The sequence below is a fragment of the Rhinatrema bivittatum genome, chromosome 12, assembly GCF_901001135.1.
Source record: "Rhinatrema bivittatum chromosome 12, aRhiBiv1.1, whole genome shotgun sequence".
Classification (NCBI taxonomy): Eukaryota; Metazoa; Chordata; class Amphibia; order Gymnophiona; family Rhinatrematidae; genus Rhinatrema; species Rhinatrema bivittatum.
Window position 1 is genome coordinate 51974881 of NC_042626.1, and position 19448 is coordinate 51994328.

Here is a 19448-nt window from a genome sequence, read left to right on the forward strand (position 1 = left end):
GCGCCGAGTAAGCGTTAGAAACTGTTAAGATTGGTGAGGGGGAAAAAAAAAAGGTTCCAAGTCAACCCCAGCAGAATCCCTCCATCCAGGGGCAAAGTATGAGCAGGATCCAGGGGGATCCCCGCCTTCTCCTCCCCTCCTAGGAAAGCAGTGTGAGCCAGACCCTGGGGAGGGGGGAATCCCTCCCTCTCTGCTCCCCTTCTGTCCAGAGAGAGAGCTGTGAGCTGGCCCGGAGGGATCTCTCAAGGGGAATCCCTCCCCCCCCCCCCCAGGAGAGCTCCCTCCAGTGGAGAAGATGTGTGCTGGGCCGGGTGTGATTCCTTTCTGATCTCCCCTGTCCTGGAGGGAGTCTGCTACCCTCCCCACCAGGTCTGCACACCTTTCTCTCTCCTCTGAGTAGGGCGGGTGGGGAGAGAAATGGCAGTGGATCTGGGGGTGCTCTCTCCCTTTGGCCAGGTCAGAGATCTGATCTCACTAGCAGGGGGAACCCAGGGCATACAAAACCCATTTACTGAAGTGATCCATCTGCAGCTCACAATTACCGCCATCTAGTTGGTCTTTGTTAAATTGCAGTTATTTGGGATTTAAAACGTGTTGCCTGTGGAGCTCCCTTGTGCCAGAGAGTTAATTCGCTTGTTGACAACACCAGCTCCCGACAGACCACACAGTCTTAAGTTTCAGCTCGGGGAGGTGGGGAAGTGACTTGCAAGCGGTAGATTCGGGGAATCTTAACCAGGCTGCAGGGGTTGTTTTTTTGCTGTCTGCTCTAATCGCTAAATTACAATTTCAAGAAAAAAGTGCTCTTTTAGAGTGGCAGCCTGAAGTCACAGCACTTAAATGTAGCTTTGTGCATTGTGCTGCAGCATAAGGACACAGCACACCCACTGCGGCCGCTGCAAATTGTCTCTGGCCAGGACCAGCCTCGCTCTTTGAGTTGGTTGGCGCTCCGCTCTGGCATCATCATTTATCTGAGAGAATAATCGAGCAGGCTTAATGGTTTTAAACAGCGACAGGCCGATGCAATAAAGTGCGCGTAAAAAACATGCGTCCAAACTGGCCACCTGTTGGTTTTTTTTTTTTTTTAACGCATGCATGTCCACCTCTCCCGGGCACCCGGATCAATATGCAAAGGAGCTGCCGCGCTAAAATGGACGCGCTAGGGATAAACTGTGCATCCTCGGCATCGGGCGTCCGGGAGACGTGGCTGGGTGCGGGTTAACAAAATGGATGCTCAATTTACGAGCGTCCGTGTTATCTCGCGGCAGTGAATGTACCGGCACAATAGACCCGGCCTGGAGTGTATAGATTGTGTGTGGGTTGTGCACCCCAAATTTTTTTCCCCCTCTCAAGCCTCTCTTTTTTTTTTTTTTTTTCAGGACGCTGGTTTCTGTGGTTCCTCCTACTCGTATCTTGACGATCCTAGCTAGGAGGAACTACAGAAAAGCAGTATTTTTTTGTTTTTAAATAGAGCCATTGTCGCCCGGCAGACGTAAAATTTGATGAGTTAAAAAGTACGCCTCGAGCATCGTGGGGAAATAGCTGCCAGCCTCATCTACATGGCATTTACACGTGATGAGCGCTATTAGCTACGCCTTTGTTTGGATGCGAGCGCTGGAGGCGCTGATCCCCTTATTGCAGCAGGGGTTATGGACACGCGTCCGAAATGCACATCCAGCCGCTCATTAACCTGTGCGCTAGGATGGGTGCACTTTATTGCAGCGGCCTCTGAATTGATAAGCACAGTCTCCTGCTCATCTGTCCCAGGCCTGGATAAGCAGATGATGAATTGGACGTATTTGTTGGCCAGCAGGGTCTCTCCTACATACAATCTTTCACTCACTCATAGCAAAATGGAATTACTCCTCACGGGACCACACTGAAGGGCTTTTAAAAGAAAGTTATTCTAACAAATGCCGTAGTCACTTAACTTTATATTTTCCATACTTTTAATGTTGGCGTGTAGGAGAGGGTACTTGGCTTTTAACATCACTACAGCCGTGAAATTCCTCCAGTGACATCACTGCAGTGTCATAGATGGAGCCGCACTGCTGCAGTGACATCGCTGCTGGTTTGTTCGTGGCGCTGCATTCCTGCAATGCCATCAGTGCCGTTCCATCCATGGCGCTTCAGGCCAGCAGTGACATCGCTGCTGGTCCATACACGGTGCTGCATCCCTGCCGGGATAGCAGCAGCCCAGTTTTGACTGACACAACTGTTAGAACCAATTTCAAGCACTCTGTTAAAAAATAATAATAAAAGGGAGGACTGATTTTTTTTTTTATTTTTTTATAATGGATGCCATTGCTAAAATCTCCGCCTCCTGCGGCAAGTGATTAGAAAGTTTCTGATAATACTGTCTTTTAAAAAAAAAAAAATGCAGCCCAGCATTAGAGTGGGAGGTGAGAAAGAGGCCCAGGAGACACTGAGGCTCAGGGTGGTGGTGGGGAGACGGAAAAGACTTGCAGTGGCAGAGAGAAGACACCGTGGACACAGCTATTGCAGCGATTAGGCCATCCTTAACCCCTTTCCTCTGATTCTAGGCATCTGTCGGAGGTGCAGATGCTGCAGACACTGCAGAAGAAGGAGATCGAGGAGCTGTACTCCAAGATGGGCAAGGTGCCTCCCCCAGGGATCGTGTCCCCAGCTGCCATATTGTCCAGCCGGCAGAGACGCCTATCCAAGAGTGGCTTCAGCCAGTCGCGGCGCAATAGCTTGCAGAGGGTGGAATTCCTCCCACCTGCAGGTACTCCTGGGAGGAGCGTTTTCTTTCAGGCAGCCGTTTCATCCCGCCCCCTGTGGACTGGCCTCTCTTGGGCTAGAGTGCCAGAGATCAATTGGGATGTATGGTATGAGAAAAACACAGAATAAGGCCCATCCAGTCTGTCCAGTGCATTTCCCATTATAAGTCACCTCACAACCCTGTGCTCACGCTCAGGACTGTAAGCTCTCTAGGGAAGGCACTTTTTAAATCCTGTAAATGACCTGGTATCCCTGTCATGTACACTAGTCCTCGTTTAATAATAAAATATTACCTGTAGCACAGAGTTAAGTGCGCCCAGGAAGCTGAACATTATCTTCACGTTCCGCAGGAATTATAAGAAAGAATTCACTGAGTGGGAGCAGCAGTGGATCCCAGGATCAGAGACCAAGCAAAGGCGTGACGTTTGCTGGAGATTTCAACAGAATGGTAAGTATGGCTGGGAAGAGGCCTGTATGCTGATACTCAGCCTGCAGAAAGTCAGAGACCACTGCAGTGAATGGCTGACGTGCTGTTAAGTGGGAGATTCTTGAATTAAGGGGGTGGCCAAGGCCGGTTAGCAGTGGCAAGCCTTTGGAGTCAATAACTGGGGCCGGACTTAAGCTCTGAGCGCATGTAGGCCAAAATCAAGTGCAAGAGCGGCTGCAGCTGAGTTGGCTTTGCACAGCTTTTAAAAGGATACAGCTTTCTGCCCAAGGCTTTCATTGCCTGCAAATTTTGGAAGGAGGGGTAAAAAAGGGGCTATTAGCCAGGTAGACTAAAGAAAGCTATTACTATCCCTGGGAGTAAAAGGAATTAGATCCGCTTTATGGGATCTGCCAGGTTCTTACAACCTGGCTTGGCCGCTGTCAGAGACAGGATGCTGGGCTAAATGAACCTTGATCTGACCCAGCATGGCAATGCTTATGTTCTTAAATTTAACTCTTTGCGGCAAAGACCTATAATACCATTTACAAGACCAATGTGAGACGGATCCAAAGCCGTCAGATGCGAGTTTGTGAGACTATATGGCCCCTTCCTCAGATACGACTCTGCTGTAATTCTCAAGTTCATTTTAAGTTTGCAAATGCTACTGCTTTCATTGATGTCTTTTCTTTTTTCAGTGAATGCAAGCCAGAATATTGCAAACGTGCACAGCCTTTTGGACTACCTCAACAGACTTGTCTATTTCTAATGTCTTCAGGAAGTCTGGAGGGAAGAAAAAAAAATACCCCGGCTTATGAGGCTGGGGCCATCCCCCGCGAGAGAGGTCAAAGGTCTTTTTCTGGCACCCAGACCACTGGCATCAGCTTGGAGGGCGCCTTCCTCAGGTGGAACATCGCGTCCAGTACACCCGTGGGAGAAAGAGAGAGACAGTGATGTATCGGGAAAGCAAGCTGTTTGGGCTAGCGACAGCATCACAGTGCCTGACGAAAGCTATTTCCACTATCAGCAGCGCCTCTGCAGAAGGACACCAAGTGTGGGAGAAGCTGAACTCTCCTTAATGCCTGGACATTTCCACACTGCTCGGTTCAGGGCTGGCTGTGTGCAACCACTGCTGACCTTTTTGGGAAAGCGAGACATCTGAGCAGCACATTACACCCAGGCTTGGGCCTGGCCTGCTCAGAGCTCGGGACCTTTGAGGCTTATGTATCCGTCCATAAGAAAGCATCGCTTAAGGTTTAGGGTTTGCTAAACAATGTTGTAGGAAAGTCGATTGGACTGGCAAAGAGCACTGGCAAACAAACAAAAAAAAAAAAAAATGACCATGGAAAAACATATTTCCTCAAATTCTGAAATGGTCCTGCTTCTCTGCAATTTTCAGGGCCTATCTGCGTTTTACTGCTCGATTACTTCTCTGCTGCAAATTGTATTTCCCCATCAGCTTGTGACTTGCATTAGATTCCAAGCTACTTTTTTTTTTTTTCCACCAAACCTGAAAATACAGCGGTGGAAAGTGAGTCCCTGAAGAGGCCAGGGTGCAGAATAAGATTACCCACTGTCTTCATGTCATCAAGTCAGGCTGAGCCCTGTTTTTATTTTTAAGGAAAAAACTGGAAGTACGAGTCCTTAGATGCAATGGAGGCAAAACAGGCCCGATTCAGTCTGTCCAGGTGACACGGATCCAGTGTGTGGCCCGCTAGCACATGACACACTTCCCTTTAGGGAAGAAGCAGGGCTGTCATTGGTGGGCTTGGCCCTCATGGTGCCCGCTCTTGGGTTGGCCCTGCTTCTGTACGGTTTGGACATACTCGAGAGCTGGCGTTGACCAGAATCTACAAATTTCAGGAACTGCTCAGGAGTTAGAACGCATGGGTCTGGACAGGGATGAGAAGCAAAATAAAATCAGGGGAGGTGAAGGTCTGAGAGAAACTCAGTACATGAGTTTTATGCGCTGCTACAGGGCTTTTGCGGAACGTAAATCATCTTTCAGTAATCCAGTGCTAGTCAGCGCAATCAAAATTATCCATCTGCTCATTGCTCGCTGCTGTGGCTTCCTTTTATTGTCTTAACACTGGTTTGTCTTTCGTTTGTCCTGCTATATTTTTGTACTTTTCATTAATAAAGGCCATATCCTGTTTTTAAGTCTCCTGCTTGTATCCCACTCCTCAGCTTCATGGGTGACTGGGAACAATGTGATGCCTGCATGGGGATCAGATAAATATCTGCTCTTCAGCTGTCTGTGCTCCATTCCTGCATCATTGCAACATGTATGGGGCTGTGATGAAGAACTTCAGTTATCTATGCTGGATTCATGCTTTACATGTATCAGTGTTTTGCCTGCGGGGGGCTCTGATAGAGATCTATTGTTTAGCGGTGCACGTTGTACTCAGCTTTACATGAATCCATATGATGCCTCCAGGTGGCTCTGACGAAGATCTGCTCTTCAGCTGTCCGTGCTGCATATACGCTTCACGAGTATCAGCATGACGCCTCCAGGTGGCTCTGACGAAGATCTGCTCTTCAGCTGTCCGTGCTGCATTCATTTTTTACCTGTATCAGTGCGACAGCTGCCTGGAGCTCTGATGACAATTAGCATAGCAGTGTCCCTGATGTACTTAGATTTGTAATGAGAGCAGAGCGTTGTAGTAGGGGTAGCTTTCAAAACCTTTAAGTACCTATATCTCCTCAGGAATAAAATAAAAATCAAAAGGGTTTATTTTAATGATTTTAACTGACAACTGAATTATATGCTGCTTTAAAGTAAGTTCTCTCTAATTACTGGGCTTGTGTAAGTTACTCATGGCAGTAAAGAAAATGAAATTTGCATCCAAATAACATTAAAACCAGTTCAGTTGCAAAAAGTATGCCTTTTTTTTTTTTTTTAAGTTTATTTGTAGGAACTTGTGCTGGCTTTTGACATGCCTATACTGGGATTTCGAGACACCATTTATTTGACTTGGTAAAGAGGTTCTCAAAGGGAACTTGTAATAATCAGACAGTACAGACCACAGTCAAAGGCCAAAGGCCCAGGATCAAGCCTGCAATTTACTGTTGGGGTGGATTAGTCATGACTTACCTGTGAAAGCCCTAAATTTTGGTGAGAAATTCCCATCTCTAACTTTTATTAGCTGTGGGTGCAAGGAACACTACTGTGTGTGTGTGGCCTTGGGATTCTTGCTATATGGCTTCCCATATTTTTGCATCACATTATTGGTCCAGCAGCTTCCTTTTGAACCTTTGGGATTCCCTCTCAACCAGCACCGGGAGCCTTCATTGGCTGCTTCCTGAGCTGCTGTGCCCCACCTAATTGAACTGCATTCTGTCTAGGCCAGCTGTTAACAGCAGCGTTTCTGAATGAGGCAGTGACCACCGGTGCTTCCGGGACCCCACAGAAGTAGGCCTGTGAACTAGGCCACAGCTGCTACCGGCTAGGGACTGTCTTCCTTTCTTGCTTGCTGGGGGTGGACTGGCAGGGAAAGAGGGAGGCTGTGAATGCTGCCATCATAGCGTTGCCCCAGTTTTATCCAAGCCACAGCAGGGGAAGCTGAACTTGGAAATTGGACACCTGTGATCTGTGCTACTGCTGAAGCATCAGGCCGCACATCGGACATCTTCAGTATCTTGCTGCATCCAGACCACCTAGTGCAATACTGGTGGGTGGACAATTGAGGGATTCCTACTGTAAATGTATGTATGTAACTACAGTGAGGATTATTATAGTTGGTGATGGTATAAAATATGTACTGTGTAACAGCCTCGGTAACTGCACTAATAAATATTACAGTGCTACAAATGGAGCCGGTCAGCTGTATTAACAGCCAGTGTTGCAAGCACCAAAAATTAGCTGGCTTCCATCACAAATGCATAACTGGATACAATTAATAGCTTTGCAAACACACAAAGTAAATTATTGTGCTTGATGTTCTCTCACTTACTGTAGTTTAGGCTCACTTGAGAATCAGACCAGACAGAATCACCTCAATGTGGTTTTATCTTGTATATGAACTGAAAGTGGAAAACCCCATGCTCAAAATTTAAAGCAGATGATTATCCTGATAGGTGAAAGGTAATCCTGGGCTGTTCAATAAGGTTTAAGCTAAAGCACATTTGACAGTAGTCGTCTATTGAAGAAGGGCTCTCTACTCCATGTGGAAGCAGCCATTTTATGCTAGCAGCAGAAATAAGGGGGCTTTTAACATCAACTGGTCTGCTGCTAACACAAAATGGCTGCTCCCAGCAACAGCAGCAAAGCAGCATAGAATCTACTCAGGCCTAAAACTTATTGCCCATGCAGAATGGCACTTTCACCTGGCTAGATGCTCAATCAGCTGCCTTGAGTTTTTGGCCTAGAGCAAATTCGTGAAGCTGTGCAACATACTACAGTGTGGCTGCTGGGAGTGTGGGACATGTTCTAAAATCCACAGAAACGAAAGGCAATTCACAAACCGAGCAACAGTGACTGAAGGTTCTGCAAATAAAAAAAATCTGTATATTTTTCTGTAATGTTAAAAATGAAATGCACTGTAAAAGTATAGATAATTTTTCACCTGTATTTTGTTTTATAAGCATACAGAAAAATATATAGTGTGTACTAGGTAACTTGGTAAAGAGAGGTGGTGCCAGAAGTTTCTGGGATGTTTCCTTTTACTGGTTCTTGTCACAAACTACAGGTGTCATCTCTCCTACCCAATACCACAGGTCCAGAAATCCGTGCCCTGCATTTTATCCCCCAAAGAAGGTGCTTGGGTGAGTCTGTGGCACCACAGAGCAGGGAGTGGCAAGGGTTCTCCTATCCAACGGGGCTTAGGCCCCATGACTCAGCTATAACACTGAGGTGCAGGAGGCTTGAGCTTCCTATCCAAGGGGACTTAGGTGGCCAAAGGAGGTAACGCACCCAAGTTCTGGGGGGGGAGGGAGAAGGCAACTATTGCTACTGTAGTGATCTCTGCTGCCGCCACAGAGGTGCCGAGGGTCAGTCCCAGGCCTTGACCAGCAAGGGGACCCAGTGTCGCCGTCTGGGTAGCATGAGGGGTTGTCTCGCTAAAACTTGCCCATCTGAAAAACACTACACTGCACTGGGAAGGGTTAATTTTGCTGGGGACAAACACCACAGCGAAGAAAAGTGGGCCGCTGAGGTCCTAATTTTACTGGCAAGCTTCTGCCACAAGCATCTGTTGTGAGCAAAGGCAGCACAACTGTTTATAAAGCCAGGCCTCTATCATAGGACACCAATCCTACAGCTAAAGATAACAATTATAGGTGCTGCAGGCTTGGAGTTCTGTATTAGTTGCCCAGGAGCCCTTGGGCCGAATCTGACGGCAGAGATGCAAACCTGTGCTTGGCCCGATCTGTAATAAACTCATGATTTCTGAAAGGCGTGGGGACTAAGCAGAGGAAACCACACGATGGTGAAAAGAAATAAGTGTAAATAATATGAATGTATTTTCAGAAAGAGAAATTCCAAATTTGTTACAAAGGGTTATTTTCTAACAGAGGTAATCCTGGTTACTTGTGTGTCTGCATCTTCATTTTTTGGGGAGGGAGGGGACAATTTAAGCCATAGCTTTTAGCAAGCAGCATGTTCACAAGTGCTGGAAGAGTTTGCCAGCTTGACCAACGGCCTGATTTGGTAATTGTTTGCCCCAACTAAAACAGAATGTGACAAAAGCTTCAATAGTTATTTAAAACTTTTCTGTACCGTCGTTTAGTAATGCACCATCACAACGGTTTACAATTAGGCACGTAAATAAGTTTGGTTCATAAATTATCCAGAGGGTGCCAATACATTTTCGGTTACATGTTTCAATAATATACTCTATATGGAGAGTGGATTGGAATTTCCATTTATACGATTAATAGGATAATCATATACGTTTTATATTGTCCTTCTCTTAATTTAATACTTAATTATGATAAGAATAATAAAGTAAGCATTAAGAATTTGGGTGACTTTCAGCAGTGTGTCAGTGATCTTATTCAGCGACCTCACTGTGAAAGGCTTTTTTGAAGAGCCATGTTTTGAAACTCTTTTTGAAGAGTTTTACATCTTTCATTAATCTTATTTCGAGTGGTAATGCATTCCATAATATTGGCCCCACTAACAGATCGATACAATAAAGTGCAACCACGGTTACCCTGCTCCTAACTCGCCTTCTACTCACTTTCCGGCCGCGTTAGCCCTTCCCGCGATACACTATCCCCTTTAACTCATCCCTACCGCCTCTTAAAATCCCCAGGTGACCCCTTCTGCACGCGGCATGTATATTATTTATTTATTTATTTGAAAACTTTTATATACCGGTATTAGTATGCAAACATCATACCGGTTCACATTGTAACTAAAGGCAGAAATTACAATCAACAGGGAGGGGAAAACAAGGAGGATTATACATAGAGCAGGGGGCATAGAAATTAAAGCATTAAAACTGTAACGAGCTATTTAGAGGACTATATACAAGTTTAGGCAGATTATTTACAAGAGTTGAGGCTGTAACGTGCTATTTACAGGAAAGAATACAAATTTAAGTGGGTTACTTATAGGAAAGTATAGGAGAGGGTTCAGGAGGGCGGGGGTTGGTAGGGGAGGGGGAGGAGCAATAAGTTGGGGTCAAGGGGGGGGGGAGGGGGAGGTTAGGTTAGGGTTAGGGGGAGGTTAGTCAGTATTAAATGTAAACGAGCGAATTAGCTATTCCCTCCCATACAGTAACGCGCACCCCGACTATCGCTTTTTTACCCTGCCGTTTTGCCGCACGTTTACCCTGCTAACTTACCGCCTACCCTTACCCCAGCGTTAGAGGCAGGGGTAAGGGTAGACGGCAAACTTTCCCCCAGCCCCTGCTCACCTGCCCTGGCTGCGTCCGGTCTCCTCCTCCCGAAGCAAAAAAAAAAAAAAAAAACCCCAAAAAAAAGTAGCAAGAGAGCGAGGGGAGAGACGGGCAATCCTACGCTCGGGCCTGCCAGTCCCTTGTTCTCTCCTCCCGAAGCAGGGCGCGAAAAGCAGCCTTGCTCCGGGAGGAGGGGGGGGGGGCAGTTTAAAGCGACAAAGCGACTTACTTTTTTTCTTAGATTTTGTTTGATTTCTTTTATCTTCTCGTTAAACCATGGGGTTTTTTTTGTTTGGGCTCATGGATTTGCATTGTTCTGGTGGGGTTAATGTCATCTGCCAATTTAATCGTGCTCGTCAGCCATTCTGTTGTTGTGCCTACACAGTCTTTGTGGTCAAAGTGAATTAGTGTTTCTTCTAGTTGGTTTTTTAGTAAGTCCGTGCTAAAAGGTGGACGATATTTAAATTCTAAAGGTTCGTTTTTCTGTATTTCTTTTGGCTTTATGCATTTAATAGTGGACTGAATTAGGAAATGGTCTGACCGTGGAATTTGACTATAATTAGTGTTCATGTGTTCAAGGAAGCTATGGTCGATGTATGTCAGGTCAAGTGCATGCCCTGCTTTGTGTGTAGGTTTATCTGTAATTAAAGTGAATCCCAGTGCTGCCATCATATCGTTTAGTGTCTGGCATGTATTTGCTAATGGATACACATCCATGTGAAGGTTAAAATCTCCCAGGCCCCAATTTTTGCAAGCAGGGTGTTTAGTGCTACTGCACAGATTTGGAAATGGAGCATGAGGAAGGGACTTGGTTTAGTCCCAGAGGACTCCTACATATGTTACAGAATTTAAAAACAAAACAAAACCTGGGATAAGCACAAAGGATCCCTGGTGGAGACGTGAGCGGAGAATGAGCTCGGCTGGCAAAGGCGGCTCAAGGCAATGGATCAGATGGTGCTTCCCAGCCCCATGGCACAGCACAGATCAAATCATTGAGGACCAAAGGGGGAGGGGCTCCCCTTGGAGTCTGTCCCTTTCAGCGATTTGAAATGCTGCAGAAGGGAGAAAGCAGGGGGTCAGAGTTCCCAGAGGAGCAGCAGACAATGTCAGCGATACTGGCAACCCTGCCACACCCCCAGGAACCTATTTTCCCTTGGAGAAATGGGAGCTGGGTGAAAGGTGGGGTCTAGGTGTGGAGCACTCTCTCCAGTTCAGTGCAAGTTCCCTCACTCCCTCCCAGTGCTCACCACACACACAATTAAACATTATAAAATGTATAACAGATTTTAATGAAAAGGACATTCATAGTCTTAAGGTAAAAATATCATATATATCATATATATTATTTTTACATACACTCCTGTGTTGCCAACCAGAAAACCACTACCAGACATATAGTGAATTCACTAATACATTTAAAGGAACTTAGACACATTCCTACTCCCATAGCAACCTAAAACTTAACTAGGAACTGATCAAAATTGAGATGAAGGCAGCAGTCCAGCAGCAAGAGGGGGGCTTCCCAGTCTTTTGCATCGAGTGTCACATGTATGATTTTTTACCCACCGGTGAGAAGTTGTACATGTGCATGCGATGCAAAGAGCTCCTGGCTCTCAGAGAACGAGTCCAATCTCTGGAGGCTAGAGTGGCAGACCTAGAGGAGCTGAGGCAGACAGAGAGGTATATAGATGAGACCTTCAGGGACATAGTAGTCCAGTCCCAACTTCAGACTGGCAGCCCTGGTGCTGCCTTGGAGGAAGAAGGTCTCATAATGGGAGAGCACCAACCAGATGTAGCAGGAAAGGATCCTGTAGCAAGGACCTGCTCTCTAGGTGATGCATTGTCCTTTCGCACTGAGGATATCTCCCCAAGGCCTACTGCCCAGGAGGGAAGGGTTAGGTCGGCCGTCATAGTTGGTGATTCGATTATTAGGAATGTAGATAGCTGGGTGGCGGGTGGGCGTGAGGATCGCCTGGTAACATGCCTACCTGGTGCGAAGGTGGCGGACCTCACGCGTCACCTAGATAGGATTTTAGACAGTGCTGGGGAGGAGCCAGCTGTCGTGGTACACGTGGGCACCAACGACATAGGAAAATGTGGGAGGGAGGTTCTGGAAGCCAAATTTAGGCTCTTAGGTAGAAAGCTTAAATCCAGAACCTCCAGGGTAGCATTCTCTGAAATGCTCCCTGTTCCACGCGCAGGTCACCAGAGGCAGGCAGAGCTCCGGAGTCTCAATGCGTGGATGAGACGATGGTGCAAGGAAGAGGGATTCAGTTTTGTTAGGAACTGGGGAACCTTTTGGGGAAGGGGGAGTCTCTTCCGAAGGGATGGGCTCCACCTTAACCAGGGTGGAACCAGACTGCTGGCGCAAACCTTTAAAAAGGAGATAGAGCAGCTTTTAAACTAGAACAAAGGGGAAAGCCGACAGTCGCTCAGCAGCGCATGGTTCGGAGAGATGTATCTTTAAAGGATACTAATGATGCATTAGAATTAGGGCATCCCGACAGTGAGGTTCCAATAATTAGAAAAGTAGTCCAAGTGCCTGTAACTAAAAACTCACCTGAGCTAAAAAATTGTAACTTATCCCTATCAATTAAAAAGCAGAATAAAAATACAATCAAAAAACAAACTTTGAAATGTTTGTATGCTAATGCCAGAAGTCTAAGAAGTAAGATGGGAGAACTAGAATGTATAGCAGTAAATGATGACATAGACTTAATTGGCATCTCAGAGACATGGTGGAAAGAGGACAACCAATGGGACAGTGCTATACCGGGGTACAAATTATATCGCAATGACAGAGAGGAGCAGTCGGGAGGAGGTGTGGCGCTTTATGTCCGGGATGGCATAGAGTCCAACAGGATAAACATCCTGCATGAGACTAAATACAAAATTGAATCTTTATGGGTAGAAATCCCTTGTGTATCAGGGAAGACTACAGTGATAGGGGTATACTACCGTCCACCTGGTCAAGATGGTGAGATGGACAGTGAAATGCTAAGAGAAATTAGGGAAGCTAACCAAATTGGTAGTGCAGTAATAATGGGAGACTTCAATTACCCCAATATAGACTGGGTAAATGTATCATCGGGTCACGCTAGAGAGATAACGTTCCTGGATGGAATAAATGATAGCTTTATGGAGCAATTGGTTCAGGAACAGACGAGAGAGGGAGCAATTTTAGATCTAATTCTCAGTGGAGCACAGGACTTGGTGAGAGAGGTAACGGTGGTGGGGCCACTTGGCAATAGTGATCATAATATGATCAAATTTGATTTAATGACTGGAAAAGGAACAGTGTGCAAATCCAAGGCTCTCGTGCTAAACTTTCAAAAGGGAAACTTTGATAAAATGAGAAAAATTGTTAGAAAAAAAACTGAAAGGAGCAGCTACAAAAGTAAAAAATGTCCAAGAGGCGTGGTCATTGTTAAAAAATACCATTCTAGAAGCACAGTCCAGATGTATTCCACACATTAAGAAAGGTGGAAAGAAGGCAAAACGATTACCGGCATGGTTAAAAGGGGAGGTGAAAGAAGCTATTTTAGCCAAAAGATCTTCATTCAAAAATTGGAAGAAGGATCCAACAGAAGAAAATAGGATAAAGCATAAACATTGGCAAGTTAAATGTAAGACATTGATAAGACAGGCTAAGAGAGAATTTGAAAAGAAGTTGGCTGTAGAGGCAAAAACTCACAGTAAAAACTTTTTTAAATATATCCGAAGCAGAAAGCCTGTGAGGGAGTCAGTTGGACCGTTAGATGATCGAGGGGTTAAAGGGGCACTTAGAGAAGATAAGGCCATCGCGGAAAGATTAAATGATTTCTTTGCTTCGGTGTTTACTGAAGAGGATGTTGGGGAGGTACCCGTAATGGAGAAGGTTTTCATGGGTAATGATTCAGATGGACTGAATCAAATCACGGTGAACCTAGAAGATGTGGTAGGCCTGATTGACAAACTGAAGAGTAGTAAATCACCTGGACCGGATGGTATACACCCCAGAGTTCTGAAGGAACTAAAAAATGAAATTTCAGACCTATTAGTAAAAATTTGTAACTTATCATTAAAATCATCCATTGTACCTGAAGACTGGAGGATAGCAAATGTAACCCCAATATTTAAAAAGGGCTCCAGGGGCGATCCGGGAAACTACAGACCGGTTAGCCTGACTTCAGTGCCAGGAAAAATAGTGGAAAGTGTTATAAACATCAAAATCACAGAACATATAGAAAGACATGGTTTAATGGAACAAAGTCAGCATGGCTTTACCCAGGGCAAGTCTTGCCTCACAAATCTGCTTCACTTTTTTGAAGGAGTTAATAAACATGTGGATAAAGGTGAACCGGTAGATATAGTATACTTGGATTTTCAGAAGACGTTTAACAAAGTTCCTCATGAGAGGCTTCTAGGAAAAGTAAAAAGTCATGGGATAGGTGGCGATGTCCTTTCGTGGATTGCAAACTGGCTAAAAGACAGGAAACAGAGAGTAGGATTAAATGGGCAATTTTCTCAGTGGAAGGGAGTGGACAGTGGAGTACCTCAGGGTTCTGTGTTGGGACCCTTACTGTTCAATATATTTATAAATGATCTGGAAAGAAATACGACGAGTGAGATAATCAAATTTGCAGATGACACAAAATTGTGCAGAGTAGTTAAATCACAAGCAGATTGTGATAAATTGCAGGAAGACCTTGTGAGACTGGAAAATTGGGCATCCAAATGGCAGATGAAATTTAATGTGGATAAGTGCAAGGTGATGCATATAGGGAAAAATAACCCATGCTATAATTACACGATGTTGGGTTCCATATTAGGTGCTACAACCCAAGAAAGAGATCTAGGTGTCATAGTGGATAACACATTGAAATCGTCGGTTCAGTGTGCTGCGGCAGTCAAAAAAGCAAACAGAATGTTGGGAATTATTAGAAAAGGAATGATGAATAAAACGGAAAATGTCATAATGCCTCTGTATCACTCCATGGTGAGACCGCACCTTGAATACTGTGTACAATTCTGGTCGCCACATCTCAAAAAAGATATAATTGCGATGGAGAAGGTACAGAGAAGGGCTACCAAAATGATAAGGGGAATGGAACAACTCCCCTATGAGGAAAGACTAAAGAGGTTAGGACTTTTCAGCTTGGAGAAGAGACGACTGAGGGGGGATATGATAGAGCTGTTTAAAATCATGAGAGGTCTAGAACGGGTAGATGTGAATCGGTTATTTACTCTTTCGGATAGTAGAAGGACTAGGGGACACTCCATGAAGTTAGCATGGGGCACATTTAAAACTAATCGGAGAAAGTTCTTTTTTACTCAACGCACAATTAAACTCTGGAATTTGTTGCCAGAGAATGTGGTTCGTGCAGTTAGTATAGCTGTGTTTAAAAAAGGATTGGATAAGTTCTTGGAGGAGAAGTCCATTACCTGCTATTAAGTTCACTTAGAGAATAGCCACTGCCATTAGCAATGGTTACATGGAATAGACTTAGTTTTTGGGTACTTGCCAGGTTCTTATGGCCTGGATTGGCCACTGTTGGAAACAGGATGCTGGGCTTGATGGACCCTTGGTCTGACCCAGTATGGCATTTTCTTATGTTCTTATGTTCTTATAAATAAATACTTGGAGCCCACATGGTATTAGGCCTACTGTAATGTGTATTGGGTGTGGGCTTGGCCCACAGAAAGCCAGGCTGCTGTAGATCCCTACACAGAAACCACATGCCAGCAGAATACCTCACCTTAGTCACACATGCATAACCCAACAGACCCGGAATAAATACAGAATAAAGACACCATAAAGTATAAATAGAAATGTGCAGACAAAAACTGAACTGGAAAGTGCAACAAGACAGATTGGGGGGGGCAGATGTAATAAGACCCGCGGCAAAACAGGTGCTCGTTATGTGCGCGGATTTTGATCACTGCGCATGGCCGAAGCTGCCACTTCCACGGGATGTAAAAAAAAAAAAAAAAAAAAAATTTGCAATGATTTGCACACAGAAATCCGCACACGTATGGAAAAATGCGAGTACCTAAGAGTGGTTCAGGGCCTATGTAATAAGCGGCCGCATCTGCGCTCAAAACCCGCACCGATAATCCGCGCATAAAAGCGAGTGAACAAGCAAAAGGGTTTCCCTATTAAGTGAAAGTATTTTTAATACTTCCAATAACTGTGCTGTAGAAAACATGGCAAATATGTTCATGGATGCTAATTCACAACAGTCTTGGCGCTCTTCTGGCTGTGTATCTGTCCGCCTAGGGAAGCGCCTACCTCGGATGCCATGGAAAGCGCTTTGCTAAGCTGGCCACTTTGAAGTAGCGATAGGCGTTCAGCCAGGCACTTATCAGGCCACTCGTGCTCTGTTCGTGGTAGAAAGATCTATACGATCGGGCACCTAGAAAAGCGCCTAGCTAAGCTAGCCACTCGGATGCCAAGATAGACACTCAGCTAGGTGGTTTTCAGGATGCTCGGACGCCGACATAGGCCCCCCCCGAGTCAGTGCTGACACACTTAACTCATGCCCTGACCATGACGGTAAAAAACCCACACTGGCATTAGCGCAGCATTGCCTATGATTAGCTAATCGCCTCCTTTGCACGCTGTTAGTATGCATTCACGCAGGAAAAAACGCAGGTCTGTAAGTGCGTTCATACGCACTTTTTTTTCCTGTGCACAAAACCCTTATTACATCCATGTATAGGGCTTTGTGTGTACAAACGTGTGTACATCCGTGCACAAACCCGCGGCAGCTTCAGCACACCTTATTATGTCGGCCCCTATGTATGTAGTGCAACAATGGAAAACCAGAAACACCACCATTCTTCATAAAACCAAACTAAAAGAAATTGGTCTATGTGACACCACACTCAAATGGTTTGACTCCTATCTCTCCAGCAGATCCTACTCAGTAAGAATAGAAATCTCAATCCAAACAAATCCCCCTACCACACGGCGTACCCCAAGGTTCATCCCTCTCCTCCTCCCTGTTTAACATCTACATGCTCCCCCTCTGCAACCTTCTTTCCAAAAGCCTTACATATTACATATACGCAGATGACGTACAGATTCTGCTCCCCCTCAAATCATCCCTCGAAAACACTCTAAAAACCTGGGATGCCCACCTGTCTGATATAACTCAACTCCTCGCTCAGCTGTCACTCTCCCTCAACCACAAAAAAACTGAAATCCTACACATCACCAACAACGCCAACCGCAATCTCAAACATCAAAGCACAACAACCCTCCCAAACCAACAATTGACCCTTTCAGCAAGAAATCTCGGAGTCACTCTGAATACGGAAATCAACCTCAAAAAGCACATCAACACCATCATCAAAGACGGATTTTTCAAACTCCAGACCCTAAAAAGACTCAAACCGCACCTCTTCTCACACGACTACACAACCGTCCTCCAGACCTTACTGTTCTCAAAGCTTGACGACTGCAACTCCCTTCTGCTCGGCCTCCTGCCGCCACAATCAGACTGCTGCAACTACTACAAAATACAGCAGCGAGATCCCTCACAAACAGAAAGAAAAATCGGACCACATCACTCCCATCCTCAAGGACCTCCACTGGTTACCCATCATCTTCCAAATACAACACAAAGTCCTACCACTCAATGACAAATTGGATTGGTTAAACATGCCACTACGATACCACACACCGCAACGAAACCTCCGATCCTCTAACACTGGTCTTCTCCACATCCAACCACAAGAGAACGTGCACTGTCCATAGCTGGACCCTCACTTTGGAACAACCTTCCAGCACAACTAAGATCTGAACCCTCAACACAGCTCTGCAAAAAACACCTAAAAACCTGGCTCTTCCGACAAGCCTTCCCCCAATGATCCTATCCCCCCCCCCCCCACCACCTTTCTTTTTAGCACCTTATTCCCGTCCAACCCTTGTTACACATTTTTCTGCTTCCAAGTCCCATGCTCATTATGTTCATTACTTTTCGTTATAAGAACTCAAGTCTCATTAAGTTGCATTAGAAGAGATTCGTACCTACTTATATTATATTTTTTATCATGTTGCCTCGTTAGAAATACGCAAGAATTTAAGTTTCATTACGTTGCATTGTTAGAAAAACGTTTCACTGTAAGAAATAAGCACTCCCCCGCTTATTTCCTTTCCGTTATCTGTAAACCGATGTGACATCACTGATCTAATGTCGGTATATAAAAATGTATAAATAAAACAAAAATAAAATCAAGAAATATAAATCATAATAGTAAAACTATACTAACAGAATATTTCAAACAGCTGATGACCAGATCATTCAATAGTCACATTTTTTGTTTAAAGTTTCTCAAAAAAAAAAAAACCCAAAACATTCAAAACATCACACACATCTAATAACACCCAACAATTAAAACTAATAATAAAAATATTCCCCATTCGTCATACCTGAGATTTTGTTTTCCAGTTATCCTGAGACTGAGTTAACCTGAGACTATCATGGATTGTCCTCTGTCATACACACTCAGACACTCCCTCTCTCATGCACCCACCCATGCTCTCACACATCCCCTCTTTCCCACACAAATATATACAGGCTCTCGCAAACCCTCTCACATACACATTCTCACAGAAACCTTATCACACACATGTATGCATACAGGCTCACACACACAGGCACTCACACCTCATATATATACACACACACACAGGCTCTCATACAAACACACACACTCATAGCCTCCCTCTCTCTTTTGGCCAGGGTGGGATGGGGACCTCTGCAGTCCCACCACTCTACAGGCTGTGATGAGATGGGGGTCTGCTGCAGTCAGGCCTCTATTTGAGCCATGGTGGGATGGGGTCTGTGGCAGCCTGGTTTCCCCTCAGGGATGTAGCAGGATGGGGTCTACAGCAGACACACTGGACCTCTCTTTGGACGCAGGCATGTTGGTAATTATGTCTGCAGCAAGGTGAGGCAGCCACAGGTGGGGGTATTTTTTTGGGGGGGGGGCCGAGGGGGCACTTTTTGCTCCCCCCCCCCAAAAAAACAACAATTTGTCGCCTGAAGCAACTGCCTTACCTAACCTAATGATAGAGCTACCTATCAACTGGGGTCTATGGCATTGTGGCGGATGTGTCATTGGACTAACTAGATGGACCCAACAATCCTTTCAACTGCCTTAATCTAAAACAATAGTAGAAACAGGATCGGGAGGTTGCAGTATTGCCAACATGCCATCCTACATTCTCTTAAGAGCAGAGGCAAGGGGAGAAGTGAGTAGGACAAAACAAAGGGTGGAGAAAAGAAGCACATATCCGAAGCAAGAAACCTGTGAGGGAGTCGATTAGACCGTTAGATGACCAAGGGGTTAAAGGGACTCTTAGGGAAGATAAGGCCATTGCAGAAAGACTAAATTAATTCTTTGCTTCTGTGTTTACTAATGAGGATGTTGGGGAGATACCAGTTCCGGGGATG

The 19448-nt window shown here is 45.2% G+C and overlaps 1 protein-coding gene across 1 annotated transcript in view; it reads left to right on the plus strand.

Annotated features, from left to right (window-relative positions):
- The window catches only part of WNK4 (WNK lysine deficient protein kinase 4), a 185154-nt gene extending 179836 nt beyond the window's left edge, over positions 1 to 5318 (plus strand). The window contains exons 19-21 of the mRNA XM_029572443.1: positions 2541 to 2743; positions 3090 to 3187; positions 3862 to 5318. Of these exons, the coding sequence (XP_029428303.1) occupies positions 2541 to 2743; positions 3090 to 3187; positions 3862 to 3864 (304 nt within the window). The 3' untranslated portion in view covers positions 3865 to 5318. The remainder of the gene's footprint in view (positions 1 to 2540; positions 2744 to 3089; positions 3188 to 3861) is intronic.
- Positions 5319 to 19448: the final 14130 nt, after the last annotated feature.